General features: G+C 55.3%; 1 protein-coding gene across 3 annotated transcripts in view; it reads left to right on the forward strand.

The window, feature by feature from the left end:
• The first annotated feature begins 281 nt into the window (after positions 1–281).
• Positions 282–23,247, forward strand: part of ZNF335 (zinc finger protein 335) — a 29,607-nt gene continuing 6,641 nt past the window's right edge. The window contains exons 1-28 of one of the 3 annotated variants that reach the window (XM_066237328.1): positions 282–363; positions 1,034–1,284; positions 2,622–2,862; positions 3,682–3,759; positions 4,004–4,309; positions 4,401–4,532; positions 5,749–5,895; positions 8,026–8,278; positions 8,368–8,545; positions 9,470–9,582; positions 12,553–12,571; positions 12,679–12,795; positions 12,879–12,955; positions 13,042–13,202; positions 14,063–14,295; positions 15,518–15,611; positions 15,703–15,794; positions 18,836–19,095; positions 19,903–20,014; positions 20,154–20,528; positions 21,232–21,374; positions 21,452–21,594; positions 21,699–21,835; positions 21,928–22,005; positions 22,175–22,258; positions 22,319–22,401; positions 22,482–22,563; positions 22,647–22,909. In XM_066237328.1, coding sequence (XP_066093425.1) covers positions 1,084–1,284; positions 2,622–2,862; positions 3,682–3,759; positions 4,004–4,309; positions 4,401–4,532; positions 5,749–5,895; positions 8,026–8,278; positions 8,368–8,545; positions 9,470–9,582; positions 12,553–12,571; positions 12,679–12,795; positions 12,879–12,955; positions 13,042–13,202; positions 14,063–14,295; positions 15,518–15,611; positions 15,703–15,794; positions 18,836–19,095; positions 19,903–20,014; positions 20,154–20,528; positions 21,232–21,374; positions 21,452–21,594; positions 21,699–21,835; positions 21,928–22,005; positions 22,175–22,258; positions 22,319–22,401; positions 22,482–22,563; positions 22,647–22,763 — 4,056 coding nt within the window. In that variant the 5' untranslated portion in view covers positions 282–363; positions 1,034–1,083 and the 3' untranslated portion in view covers positions 22,764–22,909. Of the gene's footprint in view, positions 364–1,033; positions 1,285–2,621; positions 2,863–3,681; positions 3,760–4,003; positions 4,310–4,400; positions 4,533–5,748; positions 5,896–8,025; positions 8,279–8,367; positions 8,546–9,469; positions 9,583–12,552; positions 12,572–12,678; positions 12,796–12,878; positions 12,956–13,041; positions 13,203–14,062; positions 14,296–15,517; positions 15,612–15,702; positions 15,795–18,835; positions 19,096–19,902; positions 20,015–20,153; positions 20,529–21,231; positions 21,375–21,451; positions 21,595–21,698; positions 21,836–21,927; positions 22,006–22,174; positions 22,259–22,318; positions 22,402–22,481; positions 22,564–22,646; positions 22,910–23,247 lie in introns of those variants that run through there. The other 2 variants (XM_066237329.1, XM_066237330.1) reach the window with 2 other exon arrangements.

The raw sequence follows: 23,247 nt of genomic DNA on the forward strand, positions 1-23,247 counted from the left end.
GCCCCAAACATCAGGGCAGCCTTCGCCGCGTCCAACCCCACGGCCCAAGGTAGGGACCCAGCGGTGATGCGTCTCACTCCACTACGTAACCCTCCGCCACAAGAAAAAGTAGTCCCCAACCCAGAGAGGATTCTGTCACCCATACTAGGCGACATATAAAATCCTAGCCTCTCTCCAGACTCAACTATAGTTTTGAGGCCTCGGGGTCACCTTCGGCACACTGGAAACCAGTCTTTCTCCGGTTCGTCATAGGAAGTAGTCCCGGCCTACGCTAGGCCGATGGGTCCCTCCGCAGCAGGGGAAAGAAGATGGCGACCTCGTCGATGCCGGAGTCGGAGAGGAACGCGGCTACAAAAGCGTCAGGTGAGCGTCGGATAAAGTCAGGTCGCCCCCACTGCACCCTGCCGTGAAGTGGGTCCATATTGCGAGAATACCCGGCGGCAAGGTCCCGGCCGGCGGGGCTGTCCGAACAGGGCCCCGGGGTCCCAGGCCCTTTAGTCGCTCTCGCACTTGCCTGAGCGGAAACCCGGCGCCGCCACAAGATGGCGTCGGGCCTGGAGCGCAGGCAGCGCCGGGGACAGCCCCAAGTCGCCAGGCCCCGGGACCGTGGCTGTCAGCCCCCTCCACATGGGAACTGGGGGAAGGGGGAGCGAGCCACTGACCAAGGGGGCCTGTGGGCTGTACCACAGACCCTGCAGCCGGGGGAACTTAGGAGGCTGAAGGGCTGAACCATTGAGCCCAGACGGGACCCTTAGGGAACCACACAGGGGGAATCGTGGAGGGGAGGAGAGAAGGGTTACACCGGCCACTGACCACCCTCCCAGGGATGGGGAAGGGCCCTGGGACGGGAGGCAGGGCTTCTCGGTCCTGTTTTGCCGAAGCTCCTTTCTCTGTACGCGGGAAAGCCCCACCCTGTAGGAGACTCAGTCTTTTGGTCTGCGAAATGGGCACACGGGTGAGGCTGGGTGGACCGCGGTTGCTGGGACCAGTTAGGTGGCCCACCTTTACCAGCCCCCGCCACCTCTTCTCTCAGAGTGAAGGCCCCAGACCCTGCGCCCCTTTATCAGGCTGCCCCCCGAGATCATGGAGGAGAACGAGGTGGAGAGCAGTAGTGACGCGGCCCCTGGGCCTGACCAGCCCGAGGAGCCCTCTGAGAGCGGCTTGGGTGTGGGCACCTCGGAAGCCGTGTCCGCCGACAGCAGCGATGCAGCGGCCGCCCCGGGGTCGGCGGAGGCTGACGATTCAGGAGTGGGGCAAAGCTCGGACCGCGGCAGCAGCTCCCTGGTATGGAAAGGTGCTAGCCGGTGTGGGTGGAGGCAGGCACCACAGGCAGCAGTGCCTGGCAGCTGAGAGGAAGCAGCCAGCAAGCTTGGCTTGTAACTAATATTTGGTCTTGGTTTATTGTGAATCAGGCGCCATGCCAAGTCCCTAACATGGATTTTCTTACCTAAGCCTCAAACCTTGTAAGGCACATACCACTTTCTTCCTGTGCCTCAGGAAACTGAGGCACAGAGCTCTGACAGTCAGGATTCAACTCTAGGCTGTGGTCTTACCCACTGCACTGCCCACTGTCCTCCCTGTTCCGTGACCTGGTTCAAGCCTTGCCTTTGCCTCTGATTCACAGAGTACCTCTTTGAGCCTCTGTCTTACCGTTTCTAAAATGGAGCAGGAATACCTGCTTTTGTGGATGTCTTGTGAGCTCCCATTAGACATTCTCTTGGAAACACTTTTTAAAGCCGTCTTCTTCTGGCTCGGCCACTTCCCTGGCACCCTTTCTAGTGTGATCTTGAGCAAGCTACCCAACTTCTAGCTCTCAGTTTTCTCATTTGTAAAGTGAGAATGAATATACCTACCTCAATAGGGTTTTTGTGAAGATTAAATGAAAGAGTATGTGCAAAGCAATGAAAGTAGTGCACAGCACATGATAAACACTCGATACGTATTAGCCATTATTATTGTTATTATCTGCAAGACACTGATCATTTTTAAGACATTACATTATGGAGGTGCCTAACAGTGGCCCCTACTTTGGGTTCCAGGGTTTCATTCATTCAGCAGAGATGGGCCTACCATGTGCCCAGCTTGCATTGGATCCTGGAGATACGTCAGAGGACAAGACAGATATGGTCCCAGTCCTTATGCTGGGTACAGTCAGACCTGGGAGATGTTACAATACAGAGTAAATAGTGCTGTGATGTGGGGACACAGGCCCCTGCAGCAATGAAGACAGAAGTCCTTATTTGGTATTCAAGGTCAGGGTCAGCTTCCAAGTAGAGGTACCAGCTAAATGGAGGGGAGAAAGCTGGGTAGGATTTAGCCAGGGTGCAATGCTGGGAAGCGTTTCAGGCAGAGGCAATAGCTTATTCAAAACACAATGAGAATAGCTACTCCAAGCTGTTGTGTAGGGGCTGTGGGCCCTTGACCTGACCAGAGCCATGTACCCTGGGACTTGTTCTTAGGCAACTCTGTGACTCAAGGGCTTCTCTCGCCAGTACTCAACGGGGCCGAGGGTGTGGGTAACTCTGCTGACCATGTCCTTGGGCCTAGGAGCTCTGTCTTATGGATGGCAACCTGTCCTGCCCCATCCTTGGCTTCTAAACTCCCTGTTTCCTGTTCCTCAGGAGGAGGTATCTGAGAGCAGCTCAAGCACGGATCCCCTGCCCCATGGCTACCTCCCTGATTCATCCTCTGTGTCCCATGGGCCAGTGGCAGGGGTGACAGGTGGCCCCCCAGCCCTCGTGCACTCCAGTGCACTCCCAGACCCTAATATGCTGGTGTCCGACTGCACAGCTTCTTCCTCAGACCTGGGCTCGGCCATCGACAAGATCATCGAGTCCACCATCGGGCCTGACCTCATCCAGAGTAAGTCAGGCGGAGGCCAGCACGAGTCAGCTAGCTCCCTGGGGTTTCCCTGCAGGGTCCCGCAGCACCAGCTGTGCCAGGTCAGGAAAAGAACTCTCCCATTCTGACTGTATAACATGGGAATGGTAATCCCTGCCTCATCGTGGTAAAGGGTGTGAGGACTTAATGAGGCAGCACAGTCAAGTTCTTAGCATAGTGGCTGGCACGTGACAGGTGCTCAGTAAATACAGAAACAGTAACACGTAACTTTATACTGGGGTTGGTTCTAAAGCCTTGATGACCAGTAGCTCATTGATCCTCCCAGGAACCCCAAAAGATAGGTGCTATTATTATCCTCACAGTGTAGATGAGAAATCTGAGGCACAGAGGAAGTGAGATAATTTGCCCACTGTCCCCAGCAAGTGTTGGGCCATGAGCTCAGACAGTCTGACGCCAGAGCTTGTGATTTCCCACACTGGACCTCGTATTAATGACACACCGTAGACCTGGAAAAGCCTTGGCATGGTCTGGAAAGCCAAAGAAAGTGGTACAGGAGCTAGGCCTTAACCTTGGGGCAGTTTGGAAGGAATGGAGGGGGACTCTCCAGGTATATTGATCAAAGGCAGGCAGCTGGGGTAGCCATGGCATCTGTGTGACTGTGGGTAGTCGTGCCACACAAACCAGACTTCCACCAGCCCTGCCCCGTGTGTGTGTGGGGGGGTATCTAAGGCTGGGAGGGGCAATGCAGCTGGTTCACAGGCCCACACATGAGCGAGAATGAGTGTGGCAGTGACAACTGTCATTGTCAACTGGGAATCCCCTCCCCACATCTCTGCCTAGACTGCATCACTGTGACCAGTGCTGAGGATGATGGGGCCGAGACCACACGGTACCTGATCCTACAGGGACCAGACGATGGTAAGACTCTAGGCTCTAGACCCAGGGAGGCCTGCAGTGGGCATGGGATCAGGTGAGGAAGACTCAGCCACAAACTCACATGTGATCTTGATGGGACTGCTCTGGGCTTCAGTTTCCCCATTGCTTCTCTGGTAGGGCGTTGGGTTCTAGAATGCCTGGACCTGCTTGCGAGGGACAGCTGTAGCTCATGGCATCCTCCCCCTTCACTTTCCTTCCCTCTGATTCCCTCACCACCAACACCCAGGTGCCCCCATGGCATCACCAATGTCCAGTTCCACCCTGGCCCACAGCCTGGCAGCCATCGAGGCCCTGGCCGACGGCCCCACATCCACATCCACATGCCTGGAGCCACCTGAGGAGGCTCAGGGTGAGCCCAGCTCCCCAGCACCACCGCCCCCGGCTTCTGGCACTGAGGAGCCGGACCTGCAGAGCCTGGAAGCCATGATGGAGGTGGTGGTAGTGCAGCAGTTCAAGTGCAAGATGTGCCAGTACCGGAGCAGCACCAAGGCCACGCTGCTGCGCCACATGCGGGAGCGGCACTTCCGTCCAGGTGCGGTGGTGGCACCTGCCTGGCTGGGACTGCGCGGGTTGGGGGGGCACTGCTGAGAGCGACATGCAGTCTTGTCGTCCCCCGCCCACAGCAGCAGCAACAGCTGTTAAGAAGGGCCATCCACGGAAGTGGGGCACCTCAACCAAGACCCAGGAGGAGGAGGCGCTAGAGGAGGAAGACGATGATGACATCGTCGATGCCGGTGCCATTGACGACTTAGAGGGTATGCCACCGTGGCTCACAGGCCTACTGCCTCCACCCCCACCAGCAGATCCTGAGCTCCTTCCCGCCCCCTGGAGAGCAGGAACTAGGAGTTGACACAGTGCAGCCCTGGGCAGATGCCTTCAGTATAAGACGGGGGTTGGGGCGCCGGGTCAGGACCTGCATGTGCAGTGGTGCAGGCTGAGCACTGAAAAAAGCACATACGTTTAAGAAGGCCTGTTCACATTGGCCCAACAGAAACAACGCAAGCCACATGGGGACTTTTCTTTTTGTAGCCATATATATATATTTTTTTGTTAAGTAAAAATAAATAAATAAATAAATTGGCTTGACCAGGCGGTGGCGCAGTGGATAGTGTCGGACTGGGAAGCGGAGGACCCAGGTTCGAGACCCCAAGGTCGCCAGCTTGAGTGCGGGCTCATCTGGCTTGAGCAAAAGCTCACCAGCTTGGACTCAAGGTCGCTGGCTCGAGCAAGGGGTTACTCCGTCTGCTGAAGGCCCATGGTCAAGGCACATATGAGAAAGCAATCAGTGAACAACTAAGGTTTTGCAATGAGCAATAAAAAACTAATGATTGATGCTTCTCATCTCTCTCCATTCCTGTCTGTCTGTCCCTATCTATCCCTCTCTCTGACTCTCTGTCTCTGAAAAAAAAAAAAAATTGGAAGTATGTTTGTGTATTTATGCAGTATATTTAAAATATTATTTCAACGTGCACTCATATGGAGTATTAGTGAGTTATTTTACTTTCTTTTTTTCGTACTGATTTTGTAATACAGTGTGCATCTAAATTAGGTCTCAGTCTAGGCTCTGCACACTTTAAGCGCTCACTAGCCACATTTGGCTCGTGGCTTCTGCGTTGTCATAGACCTGTCTTGTACAGTCATAGAGTTCGTAGACTTGAGTGTTTATCTCAACTGTTTTCTAACAATGGCTGTAAAATGTCTTGAGGAAGGGGCACCTTTTATTAATTCACATAAAGGTGCTGTATAAGCCAATGGTAGTTGTCAGGAGAGGTGCAGAGAAAGGACTGTAGGACCCTGGAAAGCAATGCACACAGTTAGCCAGTGGCAGATCGGGAGGGCTGTCTGGAGGAGGCATCACTAGTGGACATGAAGGAGGAGTGAGCAGGGATGGGGAGTGAACCAATTCCCTGGGAGCGGGGCTGAAAGACTGGATCCCACTCCGAAGCCCACCTTCTCTCAATGTCCCCACAGAGGACAGCGACTACAACCCAGCTGAGGACGAGCCCCGGGGCCGACAGCTACGGCCCCAGCGCCCCACTCCCAGCACACTGAGACCCCGAAGGAGACCTGGCCGGCCCCGGAAGCTGCCCTGCGTGGAGCCCTCAGACCTCACAGATGGTGAGACTTGGTTGGAGGGGGCCGTGTGGGTGGGGCCGAAGGGTAACCCCCTTCCTTGCTTGCTTCTGTGGCGTCCTGGGGACTGAGTGTGCCATGCAGAGCAGCATGTCTCAAACCTGGGTAATCTGCTAGCCTTGTAAAGGGGCAACCCCTCCCAGTCCAGGCTGGAGAAAACCCTGAATTAAGAAACGGTATTTCAGCTTTATGGAAAAGCTGCTCAGTGGTAAGGTGTCACAGCACAGGAGACAGTTGAGCTCAACAAGTAAGGTAAGTTTTAAGTATTTTAACTGAAGTAACAAAGCTGAGACTGTCCCAAGAGCACAGGCTTGGAGCATTTAGAGCATTACAGGCTGGGGATGAGAATGACCCGATGTGGGCATTCATGCCAGCTCCGCCGTTTACTAGCTGTGTGACCTGGATGGAGCATGTGACTTTGCTTTTTGAATACCTGTTTATGAATGCAGGTGCCTTTTAGAATTCAGACAGGTATACACAGAAAAGCACATGGTAGCTATCTTTGTACATGCAATTTGGAGAGAATTGTTAATTTTTTTTTTTTTTCAGGGACAGAGAGAGAGAGTCGGAGAGAGGGATAGATGGGGACAGACAGGAACAGAGAGAGATGAGAAGCGTCAATCATTAGTTTTTTGTTGTGACACCTTAGTTGTTCATTGATTGCTTTCTCATATGTGCCTTGACCGCGGGCCTTCAGTAGAATGAGTAACCCCTTGCTGGAGTCAGCGACCTTGAGTCCAAGCTGGTAAGCTTTTTGCTTAAGCCAGATGAGCCCGCGCTCAAGCTGGTGACCTCGGGGTCTCGAACCTGGGTCCTCCGCATCCCAGTCTGATGCTCTATCCACTGCGCCACCGCCTGGTCAGGCTGTTAATATTTTTTTAATCTCCTTTTAAAAATAACTTTTACTAGGCCCTGGCCGGTTGGCTCAGTGGTAGAGCGTCAGCCTGGCGTGCAGGAGTCCTGGGTTCGATTCCCAGCCAGGGTACATAGGAGAAGCGCCCATCTGCTTCTCTACCCCTCCCCCTCTCCTTCCTCTCTGTCTCTCTCTTCCCCTCCCGCAGCCAAGGCTCCATTGGAGCAAAGCTGGCCCGGGCGCTGAGGATGGCTCTGTGGCCTCTGCCTCAGGCGCTAGAATGGCTGTGATTGCAGCAGAGCAACGCCCCAAGATGGGCAGAGCATTGCCCCCTGGTGGGCATGCTGGGTGGATCCCGGTCAGGCAAATGTGGGAGTCTGTCTGACTGCCTCCCCGTTTCCAACTTCAGGAAAAAAAATTGTAAAAATAACTTTACTAAAATATATGTATGAAAAAGCACACCTGTCTTAAGTGCACAACTCAGTGAATTTGCACAAGATGAACACACCTGTATAACCTGGCATCCTTGTCAAGAAACAGGATGTTACCAGTGTTGTTTGTATCACTTCTAATTTTTTAAAAGATTTTGCCCTGGCCGGCCGGATAGCTCCTTTGGTTGGAGCATCGTCCTGAAACGCAGAGGTTGCCGGTTTGATCCCCAGTCAGGATACATACTGTCCGATGTTCCTGTCTCTCGCTCCATCTCCTCCTCCCCCTTTCTTCCTCCCTGCCCTCCCGCCACCTAGCTTCCCTAGGGAAACCAATGTTAAAGTGCTGATGTTGCATTTAAAGTAGAATGTTCCCGTGAGGTCAGTAGAGCAGCAGGTATCATCCTCATTTGCTGAATGAGGAAAGTGAGCCGCAGAGAGGGAGGAGCTTTGCTGAGACACTCAGCAAGTCACTGATGGAGCCTGACCTAGCCACAGGTCTCCCGACTGCAAGGCCCCAGCTTCCTGGCTGGGGCTCCAGACTCACACCCAAGTCATGCTGTGCCGCAGGAGGGGCCTTGTGTTCCCTCTGCCCTCTCCCCACGGGCTGTCTGCGGCTGTGCTAAGACCTCGTGCCCATCAGTGGACTCATCGTGGGGGGGAGGTGTTTTCATCAGTGGACTGACCGTGGCGGGCAGCAGGGGGCGGGAATGTTTCATCAGTGGACTGACCGTGGCGGGGAGGGGAGGAATGTTTTGGCTGGCCTCCGTCACACTTGTCCTCATCTGTCCTGGTGTGTTGTGGCTGATTTGTGACCTGGCGTGTCTGTGGCAGGTGTGGAAGGAGAGCCTCTTGTGAGTTCCCAGAATGGGCAGAGCCCCCTGGAGCCACAGGACTCCTCAGGCCCCAGCTCCTCAGGCCCAGGACACCTGGTGGCCCTGGGCAAGGCCGATCGGGTCCCTGTGGAGCCCAGTGTAAGCCAGTCAGGTGCGGAGAACGCAGCACCCCTCTGCCAGGAGGAGCCCGACACCCCGCCCCGCCGCCGCGGCCGCCCCTCCAGGCGCTTCCTAGGCAAAAAATACCGCAAGTAAGTGGAACGGAGACGAGGGGCAGGGAAGCAGCCGGTTGGCCCCAGCCCAGCCCAGCCAGACCTCTCTCCCAACACCCTCCCGGCAGGTATTATTACAAGTCACCCAAACCGCTTCTGCGGCCCTTCCTGTGCCGCATCTGCGGCTCCCGCTTCCTGTCCCATGAGGACCTGCGCTTCCATGTCAACTCCCATGAGGCGGGAGACCCCCAGCTCTTCAAGTGCCTGCAGTGCAGCTATCGCTCGCGCCGCTGGTCCTCGCTCAAGGTGCGAGCTACAGCTGGAAAGGGGAGCCCCGGGAGGGGTGCGGGAGGCGTAGGGCGAGGGGGGAAGGGAGGCCAGAAGGGAGAAGGCAAGGCCCAGCCTACCAGTGGTGCAGACAAGGCCTGGAGGTAACAGGAACTTCCCCGGGCACCCTCTCCTGCTGCTCGGTGGAGCACATGTCTGGGCTGCCGTGGTGGCTTTGCAGGCCGCACCCTACATAGCGACACCGCGGTGCTCTCTGCCCTGTGTTCATCTTAGATTTCTTTGTTCACCGCCATCTCCAGCAGGTGGCAGCAAAGCTGGTTTTACCAATTCAGTGCGGTAGGAAGTTTTCCGGTAGATGGCAGTAATGTGTCCAAGAGAGGGCCCAGTACCCAGGCCTCGCAGGGCCCTCATTTCATCTTCCTGCAGCTGGAAGAGGTCCCGCATAGGTGTTGCTAGTCCCATTTTACTGACCAAGGGAACTGCGGCTTGGCTGGACCAAAGTGAGCCAACAAGTTGGTCATTGGGGGTGGGAGATCCTTAAGAAGAAATGGCCAGAGGCCCTGTGCTTTCTGCACACAGTGCTTCCTCAGACAGGGCCTGTGACCTGGCAGTTCTCTGGAACCCCAGTGGTGGGGGCAGAGCAGGCATAGGCTGTGGAGCTGCTCGGCTTGGTTTCCGCTTCAAGTTCACAAGATCGTATAAGACCTCAGCAAGTTGCTTCACTCTGAGCCTCCATTCCCTTCTTTGTCGAACGGTCAGCGGGACAGGGCCTGGTGCAGATCAGGTCCTCTCGAGGGGATGAGTCCCCAGCCCTTGTAGGCCCCAACACTGGTAGCACTCCTTGATTCTGCGAGCCTACTCCCACAGCAGCCTAGGGCCGTGGGCGAGGTGAGGTGTGGCAGGAGGGGAGTCCAAGCGCTGGTCCTTTTGCCTCTTTCCCAGGAGCACATGTTCAACCATGTGGGCAGTAAGCCCTATAAGTGTGATGAATGCAGCTACACCAGTGTCTACCGGAAAGATGTCACCAGACATGCAGCTGTGCACAGCCGGGACCGGTCAGTGGGTGTGGGTGGGATGTGGCCAGGGTGGGAAAGTGGGAGTCCAGGATAACTGTGGTTCCCAGTTAGCACCTGCTCAGGGCCATTCCCAGGCCTGTTCACTGTGCGTTACAACATCAGAAAGGCAAGGCAATTCATCTCAGATCACTTGGCTTCTGTAAGCTTTAGTTTCCCACCTGTAAAATGGGGATAGTCATTGTTGAGGGGGTTAAAGGAAACTGTGTACCTACAGTGGGCTCAGTAAATGATCTAAAGATCTTCCAGACGCCTGGCCCACACTTCCCTCTCACGGCACTGAGAGCTGACCTACAGGGTCAGGGTGAAACAAAGCTCCTCGGGCCCAGTGCTCGCTGAATCATGATAGATCTGCAGCTTCGGGAAGGAGCTACCTTCACAGGAAGGAGGAGCAGTGAGCAGAGGCTGGATACAGCAATCCACTAGATGGATCTGTTAACAAAAGTTCCAAAAGAAATTAAAAGAATTTTATGCATATATGATTTGCAAGTCAGAGAACATAGTCCTCAGTATGAACTGAAGACTCGGGCAGAGGGGCAGAGTTTTAAAAGCAGAGCAGTTGCGCCTGACCAGGCGGTGGCACAGTGGATAGAGTGTCGGACTGGGACACAGAGGACCCAGGTTCGAGACCCCTAGGTCACCAGCTTAAGCACAGGCTCACCAGCTTCAGCCCAAGGTCACTGGCTTGAGGAAGGGGTTACTCAGTTTGCTGTAGCCCCCCAGTCAAGGCACATACGAGAAAGCAATCAGTGAACAACTAAGGTGCCACAACGAAGAATTGATGCTTCTCATCTCTGTCTGTTCCTGTCTTTCTCTATCTGTCCTTCTCTCTGTCTCTCTGTGTCACAAAAAAAGAGCCCTGGCCGGTTGGCTCAGCGGTAGAGCGTTGGCCTAGCGTGCGGAGGACCCGGGTTCGATTCCCGGCCAGGGCACACAGGAGAAGCGCCCATTTGCTTCTCCACCCCTCCGCCGCGCTTTCCTCTCTGTCTCTCTCTTCCCCTCCCGCAGCCAAGGCTCCATTGGAGCAAAGATGGCCCGGGCGCTGGGGATGGCTCTGTGGCCTCTGCCCCAGGCGCTAGAGTGGCTCTGGTCGCAACATGGCGACGCCCAGGATGGGCAGAGCATCGCCCCCTGGTGGGCAGAGCGTCGCCGCTGGTGGGCGTGCCGGGTGGATCCCGGTCGGGTGCATGCGGGAGTCTGTCTGACTGTCTCTCCCTGTTTCCAGCTTCAGAAAAATGAAAAAGAAAAAAAAAAAAGATAAAAAAATAAATGAAAGGAGAGCAGTTGCTAGGGAAACATTGGTTTTCTTTTTTCATATTGTAATATATATCACATCACCAGCTGCATATCTTACATCATTTATTTTTTGATTGGTGGTGGCAACGATTTTTTTTTCTTTTTTTTTTTTATTTACAGAGATAGAGAGAGAGTCAGAGTGAGGGATAGACAGAGACAGACAGGAACAGAGAGATGAGAAGCATCAATCATTAGTTTTCGTTGCTCATTGCAACACCTTAGTTGTTCATTGATTGCTTTCTCATATGTGCCTTGACCGCGGGCCTTCAGCAGACTGAGCAACCCCTTGCTGGAGCCAGCGACCTTGGGTTCAAGCTGGGGGGCTTTCAACCCCTTGCTTGAGCCAGCGACCTTGGGTCCAAGCTGGTGAGCTTTTGCTCAAACCAGATGAGCTGCGCTCAAGCTGGAGACCTCGGGGTCTCGAACCTGGGTCCTCAGCATCCCAGTCCGACGCTCTATCCACTGTGCCACCACCTGGTCAGGCTTTTTTTTTTTTTCTTTTTGATTTTAGATAGAGAAGGGAGAGAGAAAGACAGGAACATCAATCTGTTCCTGTATGTGCCCTGACCGGGGATCGAACTGGCAACCTCTCTGCTTTGGGAGGATGCTCTAACTGAGCTCTCCAGTCTGGTCACAACCAGACTTTGTATTTTTCTGAAGCTGAAAACGGGGAGGCAGTCAGACAGACTCCCACATGTGCCCAACCAGGATCCACCCGGCACGCCCACCAGGGGGCGTCACTCTGTTGCAACCAGAGCCATTCTACCGCCTGAGGCAGAGGCCAAGGAGCCATCCCCAGCGCCTGGGCCATCTTTTGCTCCAGTGGAGCCTCGCTGCGGGAGGGGAAGAGAGAGACAGAGAGGAAGGAGAGGGGGAGGGGTGGAGAAGCAGATGGGCACCTCTCCTGTGTGCCCTGGCCGGGAATCGAACCCGGAACTTCCGCACACCAGGCCAACGCTCTACCACTGAGCCAACCGGCCAGGGCCTACAACCAGACTTTTTAATGGCGGGCTGACTCAGTGGGCAGCAGACGGGGCTGTGACACAAGAACAATAGGAACATGATTAGGCATTTGTCAAGGTCCTACTTCCAGTTCAGGCTTGTAAAACAAAAGCTTTGAGTTACTTATCTACAAATTAAACAGCATAGAGATACCATTCGTTCTGTGGCATTTTCCAAGTCCAAGGAACAGACGCATGCCCTATAAGCAGCCTTAGATTTCCAACTGCAAAATCGCAACTGTTGGGCCAGATACTATGATGTAAAAGTTCTTACGAGTCCTCAGCTCTCAAACTGTCTTATGGGAAAGCCAGCTCTCCAGTGTGCTTGTAGGTTTTTCTTAATAAAAATGAAGGGAGTTCTGTGTCCAAATACGCTGGGGGACACCAGGTGGGCCCTGTTACCACAGCACTCTCCTGCAGAACTTCTCAGAGACTTTAAAATGCAGATGTAGTTAGTGGCTGAGAAAGAAGGCGGCATTCCCAATGTAGTGACGCGCAGGACCAACCTGCAGTAAATGTTTAGCATTGTCCCCAGCAGACTTGAAGAGAAAGGGACTTGGGTGGAGAGGAGGGACACTCAGGGCTGAGACTGGGTATGAGGGTTTGGGCGGGCTTGGAGCCGTGATGGTCTAACTCCTGTACCTTTCTTCCCCAGGAAGAAGAGGCCAGATCCTGTAAGTCGGGGCCCTGGCCTGGGAGGGAGACTGCTTGAGGACTGCCCGTGGGGGTGGCAGAACAGGAAGTGAGGTCTCTCCGCCTGGCCCCTCTCATTCCTCTCCAGACCCCAAAGCTGAGCTCCTTCCCCTGCCCTGTGTGTGGCCGTGTCTACCCCATGCAGAAGAGACTCACGCAGCACATGAAGACACACAGCACTGAGAAGCCCCACATGTGTGACAAGGTGGGTGGGGTCAGGGCTGGGCAGGGGCAGGAGCAGGGGCCTCCCCGGGTGAGCCACCACCCAGCTCAGCCCGCCCCTTACAGTGTGGAAAGTCCTTTAAGAAGCGCTATACCTTCAAGATGCACCTGCTCACGCACATCCAGGCTGTCGCCAACCGCAGGTACATCCCTTGGGAGGCCCTTGGGGCTAGAGCAGCCACCCCCCCCCCACCCACTGCTGAGCTGCCCTCCTTCCAACCACCACAAGGTTCAAGTGTGAGTTCTGCGAGTTTGTTTGTGAGGACAAGAAGGCGCTACTGAACCACCAGCTGTCCCATGTCAGCGACAAGCCCTTCAAGTGCAGCTTTTGCTCTTACCGCACCTTCCGAGAGGACTTCCTGCTGTCTCACGTGGCAGTCAAGCACACAGGTCAGGCCCGCCACGCCCCTCCCTGCCAGCCTGCAACTCGTCCTGGCCCCCCAGTCATGCTCAGCTCAGCCCTGGGGGCAGCTGGAACCCTTCGATTGTAAGGGAGTCCCCTCTGCTGGCTGCTCGGACCTCAGCTTCCGGTCCAGCTCAGCCCTCTGCTCTCAGGGTGGCCCGGGGCCACTCTCCCTCAGAGCCTTCTTTAGCTGTGAATGGGGAGTGGTTGTAACAGTGAGTTCCATTTGTCCCCTGAGCCTCGTGTGTGCTGGGGCCACTCTCCCTCAGAGCCTTCTTTAGCTGTGAATGGGGAGTGGTTGTAACAGTGAGTTCCATTTGTCCCCTGAGCCTCGTGTGTGCTGGGGCCACTTTCCCTCAGAGCCTTCTTTAGCTGTGAATGGGGAGTGGTTGTAACAGTGAGTTCCATTTGTTCCCTGAGCCTCGTGTGTGCTGGGTGGGCCGGCCCTCAGCAGGTGAGCCGGCAGAAACGGCGTCGGTCTCTGCTTGCCCCCTGGAAGGTGTACCACAGCAGCTGGTTCTTCTCCTTGGCACCCAGCTCTCTTGCAGGCACGCTAGGGGCAATTAGACAAAGGGAGCCAGGGGGTTCCTTTACCAGATTCCTGCCTACCTAGGGGCTGGTGGTTCACAAGAGGAGTGTGTGGTCATGTGACCTTGAAAGTAGGCATTTGCAGGAAGGCTGTGAGTGCAGAGGGCGGACCTGATTCATTCGTTTCTGTCCTGGCCCAGCAGCGTGGACCGCGAGGAGGAGTGAATCAGTTGGAGAGGGCCTTGGGGTCGGGAAGGTTTCTCTGAGCGGGAGGGTGAACGCTGGGCAGGTGCAAGCATCCCCCTGCCTGTGCCTACAGGGGCCAAGCCCTTCGCTTGTGAGTACTGCCACTTCAGCACACGGCACAAGAAGAACCTGCGCCTGCACGTGCGGTGCCGCCACGCGAGCAGCTTCGAGGAATGGGGGCGGCGCCACCCGGAGGAGCCCCCCTCCCGCCGTCGCCCCTTTTTCTCTCTGCAGCAGATTGAGGAGCTGAAGCAGCAGCACAGTGTGGCCCCTGGGCAGCCCCTGAGCTCCCCAGGCCCTCTCGAAGTAAGCTCAGCTCAGCCCAGCAGGCAGATGGGGGCTTGGGGGAGTGGGCCAGCGTGATGCACCTCTTCCAGCATCCTCAGCTGCACATTGGGCACCACAAGTGATCCCTGCCTCTCAGGATTCTGGTAAAGAGCAGCTGAAGTCACACACAAGCCATCCCTAAGCTCAAAGTAGGAGTAGCTTTCCAGTGCTAGTAATAAGAGAGTGGAAATATCAGTAATTTAATTGTGATAATGGTTTATTTTCTCATATAAAGTAAGTCTAAAGGTCAGCAGTCCCAGGCTGGTATGGTGGCTCCATGGTTAGTCATCAGGGACCAAGTTCTCTGTATTTTTTCCCAGCCTCTGTAGGGAAACCGCCTCCATCTTTGTGGTTGCCTCATGGTTCGGTATAGCTGTAGGAGCTCCAGCCCTCTTAGCCACATCCTAGGCAAGGAGCAGCAGGAAGGAATGGGGGAAGGGCACAAAGGATGTCTATCCATATGCCTTCCTTGTAAACTTGATAGAAGCCTCTGCTCGGCCACATGTCCTTACTCTAACTTCAAGAGAGGTTAAGAAATGAAGTCCTATAGCTGAGTACGTTGCCTCTCTACTCCCCTGCCAGAAAATGGACCATCACGATGTGCTGATGGAACACAGGCTTTGGATCTCTGAGACCTTAAGCCAGGTCCTCTGAGCCTCAGACAATTCATCTGTAGCATTGAGCTGGTAAATACCTTTAAAAGTAGTTGTGGGCCCTGGCTGGTTGGCTCAGCGGTAGAGCGTCGGCCTGGCGTGCAGGAGTCCCGGGTTCAGTTCCTGGCCAGGGTACACAGGAGAAGCGCCCATCTGCTTCTCCACCCCTCCCCCTCTCCTTTCTCTCTGTCTCCCTCTTCCCCTCCCACAGCCAAGGCTCCATTGGAGCAAAAGTTTGCCCGGGCGCTGCGGATGGCTCTGTGGCCTCTGCCTCAGGTGCTAGAATGGCTCTGGTTGCAACAGAGCAACGCCCCAGATGGCAGAACATCGCCCCCTGGTGGGCATGCCGGGTGGATCCCTGTCGGGCGCATGCGGGAGTCTGTCTGACTGCCTCCCCATTTCCAACTTCAGAAAAATACAAAAAAAAAAGTAGTTGTGAAGATGAAACAAGCTGACATATAAAGTGCCCAACACACAGTAGGTGCTCAGTAAATGGCACTTGAATCCGAGCTGCCCTCTCTCGGGGTTGGCCATATCCCCACCCTCAGGTCTCCCCAGAGGCAGCGCCGTTCCAGTCCCCTGAGACCCCCCCACTGCTCTGTTCTGACACCCTGGGTGGCGCCACCATCATCTACCAGCAAGGTGAGCTCTGAAGAACGGTGGGAGCCAGCATGATGGGGAGGGCTCTGGGTGCCAGTTTTCTAGCCCTTTCTAAGTCTCAGGTCCCAACCAGGGGCTGAGGAGTCAGCTGCGATGGCCACGCAGACAGCTTTGGATCTGCTGCTGAATGTGAGCGCTCAGCGGGAGCTGGGCGCCGCCCTGCAGGTGAGCCGCCGGGGCCTCCTCTGCCTGGGCCCCTGGGCAGGGAGGGGCAGTGGTGAAGCATACATGCCGCACACCTGGGGAGCTCCCAGCTAGTGGGTCAGACAGATCTACTGACACCCAGTGGGCACACGCACAGGAGAGGCACCAGCTGTATCAGGGAGGCCCGGAAGGGCAGGGAGGGCAGAGGATCTTCCACTTAACTCCCCAGAGCCACCAGCGACTGCAGTGCTGAGCAGTGAGCCCCGTGCCTTCCGGGGCCCTATGTTCCTAGCTGTTTCCTCCCAGCTCTGTGGCCACCCTGTGCCTGTGGGTCTGAACTAGCTTCCCTTCTAGCCCAGTGCCCTCATTCACGACACCCCTCCAGCCTGCAGACCCCCGAGGCTGTCTCGAGCTCGGGCCTCTTGTCCGCGCACCTCAAGTCCACACCCTCCCCCCAGTTCATCATCTTTACTTCTCCCTCTTCCATCCAGCTGCCCGGGGTCACCTTCACCACTGTCTCACCTCCCTCTGCACCTTCCTGCGCTTTTGTAAAGCAGGAAGAAGTCTGGATGTGCCTCCTGTCTCCCAGTCTCTTGAGAAGGTGTAGAGTGTAAATTTGAGATGGTAGATTTTGAGAACTCGGAGCTGTCACCTGCTGCTGGGGGCTGAGAGACAGGCGGAGCTCCATGGAGGAGGGGTCCTGGTGTGGGACCTGAAAACCTTCATAGGAGGTAGCTTATCGTGTTTAGTGGAGAAGTTTCCCATTTTTAGATAAAGTGTATTGGTCTTTAATCGTTTTTGCCTGTAGTATCATCCCTAGAAAGAGCTCCTTCACCCCAAGACTATATAACATTCATCTAGAATTTCTTCTTAGGGTTTCATTTTTTACACTTAAATATTTACTCCAGTTTATTTTTTGGTGTATTCAGAAAGATAGGGGACTATTTTTTTATAAAAGTTGTCCTGTGCAGTATATCAAATAATCTTCCCTAGTGGTTGCAAATGTCTCCTTTTTCATTCTCTAGATTCCCACGCATACAGCAGTGTGTTTCTAGACAGCCTGGCCTGTTGATCCATCTGCTCTTCTCATGCTAAAAGCATACATTCTTTTTATTTCAAAAGTATATACTTGCCTGACCTGTGGTGGTGCAGTGGATAAAGCGTCAACCTGGAAATGCTGAGGTTGCCGGTTCGAAACCCTGGGCTTGCCTGCTCAAGGCACATACGGGAGTTGATGCTTCCAGCTCCAACCCCCTTCTCTCTCTCTGTCTCTCCTCTCTCTGTCTCTCCCTCTCCTCTCTAAAATGAATAAATAAAAAATTAAATTAAAAAAAAAAGTATATACTTGTGCCTGACCAGGGGGTGGCGCAGTGGATAGAGCGTCAGACTGGGATGTGGAGGACCCAGGTTCAAAACCCCAAGGTCGCCAGTTTGAGCATGGGCTCATCTGGTTTGAGCAAGGCTCACCAGCTTGAGCCCAGGGTCGCTGGCTTGAGCAAGGGGTCACTCGCTCTGCTGTAGCCCCCCTGATTAGGGCACATATAAGAAAGCCATCAATGAACAACTAAGGTGCCACAATGAAGAATTGATGCTTCTTATCTCTCTCTCTCTTCCAACTGTTCTGTCCCTCTCTCTGTCACCAAAAAAAAAGGATATACTTGTAAAAAAAAACAAACATTGTGTTCTGTAGATAGGGTGGAAGTCCTTAACGTGCCCCCCTTCCCTTAGATGACCACTATTAGCAGGTCAGTAAGCATTTCTCCGGTTTTGTCCATGTGCACACCTAACAGATCTTTTGTTCCTTAAAAAATGGGGTCATACTAGTCATCTCATCACCAACCTATCTTTTCTTCCTCGGCAGTGTCGGGGGCGCCGCCTGGTGGGCCCTCCCCGCATCTCCGCATCACGTCTCCACCTCCTTCCATCAGACAGACGTCCTAACGTGTGTCAGGCCTTTATTGCTTGGGTTGTTGGCAGTTTTTCATTAACTCAAGGCAGTGAGTGTTTCAGTGCACACATATTTCTAGCTGCTCCTAAACCTTTTTTTATTAAAAAAAAACCCTCCTGGACATAGAATTGATGGATCTGAAGGTCTGAGACCTCCAGAGTGGTTTTCTCTCTGCCCTTGTCGACACGATGTCACCAGTCTTTATAAATCTCCTCAATGTAATGGAAATACAGTTCATGTTTATAATTTATAGTTTTGTGATCATAAATGAGATTGAACTCTGTACATTTATAGACCATTTTATTTCTTCTCTGACCGACCTGTGTGTATCCTGTATTGATTATTTAATTAAATTGTCTTTTTTATTATCGCTTTGCTAGAGCTCTTTATACATAAAGGAAGTTCATTATTTTATCTCTCATAGTTGGTAAATCCCACTCAGCTCTCCCGCCCCCAGTTTGTTTTCTGATTTCGTTTTATGGCTTGTTTTGCTACAGGTTGTAGCCTATTTTTCTGCCATGATTAGAAAAATCTTTCTACCCCAGGGTTATAAAAATACCTATCCACATTTCTTCTTCATACATTTAGAGTCTTACTATTCTACTTTAGTCTTTAATTCATTAGAAGCAGACTTTGGAGTAAGATCTGAGGTCATGCTCTGACTTTTTCTTAAATGGTTTGCCACTTGTTCCTGTATCCCAAGATTTCTGAACCTTGGCACTTTGGGCCAGATAATTCATTGGGGGGGGGCGTCCTGTGCCTCCTGGGATGTTTAGCAGCATCCCTGACCTCTGCCCCTTAGATGGTTGTTGCACACCACCCCCCTTAAAATTATGACAACCAAAAACTGTCTCCAGTCATTTTGCCCAGTGCCCCTAGGGGGTACTGTTGATCTAGCCTGTTCCTGTCCCGTCTGTTCCCGGTACCTGGGCGGGCTTTGGAAAGCCAGGTGGTGTTTGGGAAGAACACTCAGTTGGGGTTATCAAACGAGTGCTGGCAGCACTGGGTCTGGCCAGAGCCTGGGTGAGCTGTGAGCTCTGAGCTCCTGAGATAAAGAAGAAGCCCTTGAACACCGGCTCCTCTGCTGCTCAGATGCCCACTGGTGCGATTGCAGGTGGCCGTGGTGAAGTCGGAGGACGCGGAAGCAGAGTTAGCATCCCCTGGTGGGCAGCCCTCTTCAGGAAGTGCCGCTCCGCAAGTGGTCACCCTCCATGTGGCAGAGCCAGAGGGCGGTGTGGCGGCCGAGAGCCAGCTAGGCCCCCCTGACCTACAGCAGATCACCCTGGCACCTGGTCCGTTTGGTGGAGCTGGCTACAGTGTCATCACAGCACCCCCTATGGAAGAGGGGACATCAGCTCCTGGCACACCCTACAGGTAAGGTCTTCTGCCTGCAAGGCCCCCTTCAGCCAGTTGTAAGCATGCCAGAGGGACTCAGGAGGGCTGTGCCCATCCAAATCTAGTTGCCAGGAGGTAAAAATCCTAATATGTATAAAGTGACCCATAGGGGAATCATATCCTTCTCAGGAGGTCGGAAGCTACTGTCTTTTGGCCACTTAGATGTTCTAAGCACTTGACTCACCTCAACATTCCCAGAAGATCCACGTTTCCCATTTTACCAACGAGGAAACAAGCCAGGGAGCTTAGACACCTCTCCCGAGGTCAGACACATCATAGGTGGCGACAGTTTTAGCCCTGTTCCCTTTGGTTCCAGAGCCCTGTGCTTGCTCTTTGTCCTGGATGATTCCTGAAGTGTTTTCCAGTTCTGACCTTTGGAACACACCTGGGCTCCTTGCTGGCATTGGCGGCCTGGCATCTACACTCGACTTTCTCCATCATTTATGTGTTGACCAAACCTCTGGGCCAGTGCCTGGGCAGCCCAGTCGCAGCATCTGCCCTCTGCTCTTGGGCTTGGACCCCTGGGGCCCTCTGCACCCCCACCTCCCACTGTGCCCTTCAAGGGGGCGGGACTACCGCTAGAGCAGGGCAGTACTCTGGAGGAGACCTTGGCGTTCAGCTGGGAAAGGGCAGAGCCAGGACTTAATTCAGGGTCCCCCTGTGATGCAGTCAACCCCGTGGTGCAGTCACCCCACAGTTGATGACTTTCTCGGGGAAGGGGGTCCATGTGGCCTTCTACCCCTTCCTAGAACCCTGACTCACCTGGCTCCTGTTTTGTGCCCACAGTGAGGAGCCTCCAGGGGAGGCAGCCCAGGCTGTGGTGGTGAGTGACACTCTGAAAGAAGCTGGCACCCACTACATCATGGCAGCCGACGGGACCCAGCTGCATCACATTGAGGTGAGGCTGGTAGTAGCCCACCGGCCCCATTTTCCATCCACCCTCTTCCTCCCTCCCTCTTACCCCAGTCCTCCCCCCTCTCCCTTCTCCTCTACCCCCCTCCCTCCCCTCTCTCCTCAGTGCCTCATGCTCTCCACAGCTTACTGCAGATGGCTCTATCTCCTTCCCAAGTTCTGAAGCCCTGGCCTCTGGAGCCAAGTGGCCTCTGCTGCAATGTGGGGAGCCGCCCAGAGACGGCCCTGAGCCCCAGTCTCCGGCCAGAACCTACCCAGTAGGGCGCCCCCAAGGCTCTACCTCCCCACCTACTACAACCAGCAAAGCCCTGGGCCTGGTCGTGCCCCCATCACCACCCTCTGCAGCCACTGCCTCGTCAAAGAAGTTTTCCTGCAAGATCTGTGCCGAGGCCTTCTTTGGCCGAGCTGAGATGGAGAGTCACAAACGGGCCCACGCCGGGCCAAGTGCCTTCAAGTGCCCTGACTGCCCCTTCAGCGCCCGCCAGTGGCCCGAGGTCCGGGTAGGTGCCCCCCTGTGCCTCTGCTGGCATTGGCTTGTAACAAGCCTTGACTGAGCACCTCCTCGAGCCAGTGCTGTTCCCCTCTAGGCAGAGGTGACTATGCGAGGCTCTCGGGTGGCCCAGTCTGTGGGAAGGGAGCCCAGACGGCATGACTGATGCCGGACAGTGCTCCCAGAGGGAACAGTGTGCACGACAGAGCAGAGAACCAACCGTGTGGACTCGGGGTGCTGGGAGATGTCACAGAGAAGGGGTGGAGCATGCAGCATGCTTAGGGAAATTAGTCATAAGAGTACAGGGCGCAGGGTTCAAGGCTGGTTTGGGGCAGGTTCGTGGTCCAGTTTGGGGGGGGCTCCCTCCCTTCACCCCAGGATTTTGTTTTCATATCTGAAATTTCACTGAATCCTCACAGCAGTTCAGAGGACAGGGCCCAGAGCCCTAGAATGTCAGGGCGAGTAGAGACTGTCAGAGGTCCCTTCTTTTGAACTTGTACATTACTTAGGGGTAAACTGAGTCTGGGAGCAGGGACAGGATGTTCTAATGACCTAATGACAGAGCCTGTGGCTTTTCCCTGTCAGGCAAACAGCACCAAACATGGTCTGGTTGGCATTTTCCCCAGCTCCGCCCAGCCCCCTTCCGAGGACAGGCTCCTTGGCAGCTGTGGGTCTGCCCAGACCCCCTAAAGCCCCCCACTGCCCCTCCCCAGGCCCACATGGTGCAGCACTCCAGCCTGCGGCCCCACCAGTGCAGCCAGTGCAGCTTTGCCTCCAAGAACAAGAAGGACCTGCGGCGGCACATGCTGACCCACACCAACGAGAAGCCCTTTTCATGCCACCTCTGTGGGCAGCGGTGAGGCTGGGTGCAGGCGGGCTGGGCTGCAGGGCATGCCTGGTAGAGCCGCCCCGAGCCTTCGTCCTCCCCTGCAGCTTCAACCGGAACGGGCACCTCAAGTTCCACATCCAGCGGCTACATAGTCCTGATGGGAGAAAGGCTGGGACCCCTACTGCCCGGACCCCCACCCAGACCATCATCCTCAACAGTGATGACGAGACACTGGCCACACTACACAGTGAGCTGACCCAGGGGACCCAGGGGAGACCAGGGACTTGGGCCACTGTCCCAGAGATCACCCTTGGACCATGGTGGGGGCTGGGACATTTCCGATTTTCCCAGAGGCCCCGAGTGAGCACCTCCCTCTCTGCCCAGCCGCACTCCAGTCCAGTCACGGGGTCCTGGGCCCAGAGCAGCTGCAGCAGGCACTGGGCCAGGAACACATCATCGTGGCCCAGGAGCAGACAGTGACCAATCAGGTGAGAGCCTGCGCTGGGGGCGCTGCTGGCACGTCAAGGGCAGGGCTGGGGCACGTGGAGAACGGAGGCTAGAGCTGGCTTGGCTATGACAGGAGGAAGCCACCTACATCCAAGAGATCACCACAGCAGACGGCCAGACGGTACAGCACCTGGTGACCTCCGACAACCAGGTGAGCTGCTGCCGAGCACCTCTGCCACGACTGCCCTCCTCCCAGGTCCCACTCTGGGTAGGAGCAGGACTTCCAACCCCCCAGGGTGTGTCCCTGGGTGCCCTGTTCCGCGTGCTTGCTGCGCCCCCGCTGGACAGGCGCCCAGACCCGCCCCTCTGCCCGCCCTCAGGTCCAGTACATCATCTCTCAGGACGGGGTGCAGCACCTGCTCCCCCAGGAGTACGTTGTGGTCCCAGAGGGCCACCACATCCAGGTAGGCCAGGCCTAGCGTGAGGGTAGGGAGGGACGCATGACCTCCCTCTGGTGTCACCAGGTCGGTGCTCTCTGCAGGTACAGGACGGCCAGATCACACACATCCAGTATGAACAAGGGGCCCCATTCCTTCAGGAGTCCCAGGTAGGGCCCTTGGGGGACCGTATGGAGCTGGGGCATGGGCAGGGCTCTTCCAGGCCACATCTCTGGCTTCTCCCCTCCAGATCCAGTATGTGCCTGTGTCCCCAGGCCAGCAGCTCGTCACACAGGCCCAGCTTGAGGCGGCAGCACACTCAGCTGTCACAGGTAAGGCACGACCCCGAGGACCACGGGGCCCAGACCTCGCTTCTAGGGCCTCAGGCTCACCATCTTTTCCCCTCCCCTGGCAGCGGTGGCTGATGCTGCCATGGCCCAAGCCCAGGGCCTGTTTGGCACAGAGGAGACAGTGCCTGAACACATCCAACAGCTGCAACACCAGGGCATCGAATACGACGTCATCACCCTGACAGATGACTGAGCCCCAGGGGCACAGCGCACACTATGGATGTCGGGGCCAGCCCTGCTGTGGGTGTGGGGGGCACCAGGACTCACCTCCCTGCTCCACCTAGGGTCTCCGAGGGAGCCAGACCTGTGCTATGGGAGTTGGGGGGACAGCCATGGGCACCAGCCAGGTCATGCTGGGCGCCCCAGCCTGCAGGCAGGCTTTGAGAGAGAAATTTATTTTTGTTTGGATGGACCTACAGGTCTCTCAGTCTCAATAAAGGGACCAAAGTCTAGCCCTGGCCAGCTCACTTTGTCCACTTGGTGCTACAGCCTGAAGCAGGCAAGGACTGGGGGAGCAGAAGGAAAGGTGGAACCTGTTATAGCCACGAGGGGGAGCGAGGTGGAGGCAGCCTAGCCCACAGGGCCTCCAGCCTTCCCCTCTGGAAGGACAGTGCTGACAGCAGGGCAGGCCCTTGTGGCAGAGGCCTGACAGCCTGCCAGAGCCCC

Source organism: Saccopteryx bilineata, chromosome 6 (genome assembly GCF_036850765.1).
Source record: "Saccopteryx bilineata isolate mSacBil1 chromosome 6, mSacBil1_pri_phased_curated, whole genome shotgun sequence".
NCBI lineage: Eukaryota > Metazoa > Chordata > Mammalia > Chiroptera > Emballonuridae > Saccopteryx > Saccopteryx bilineata.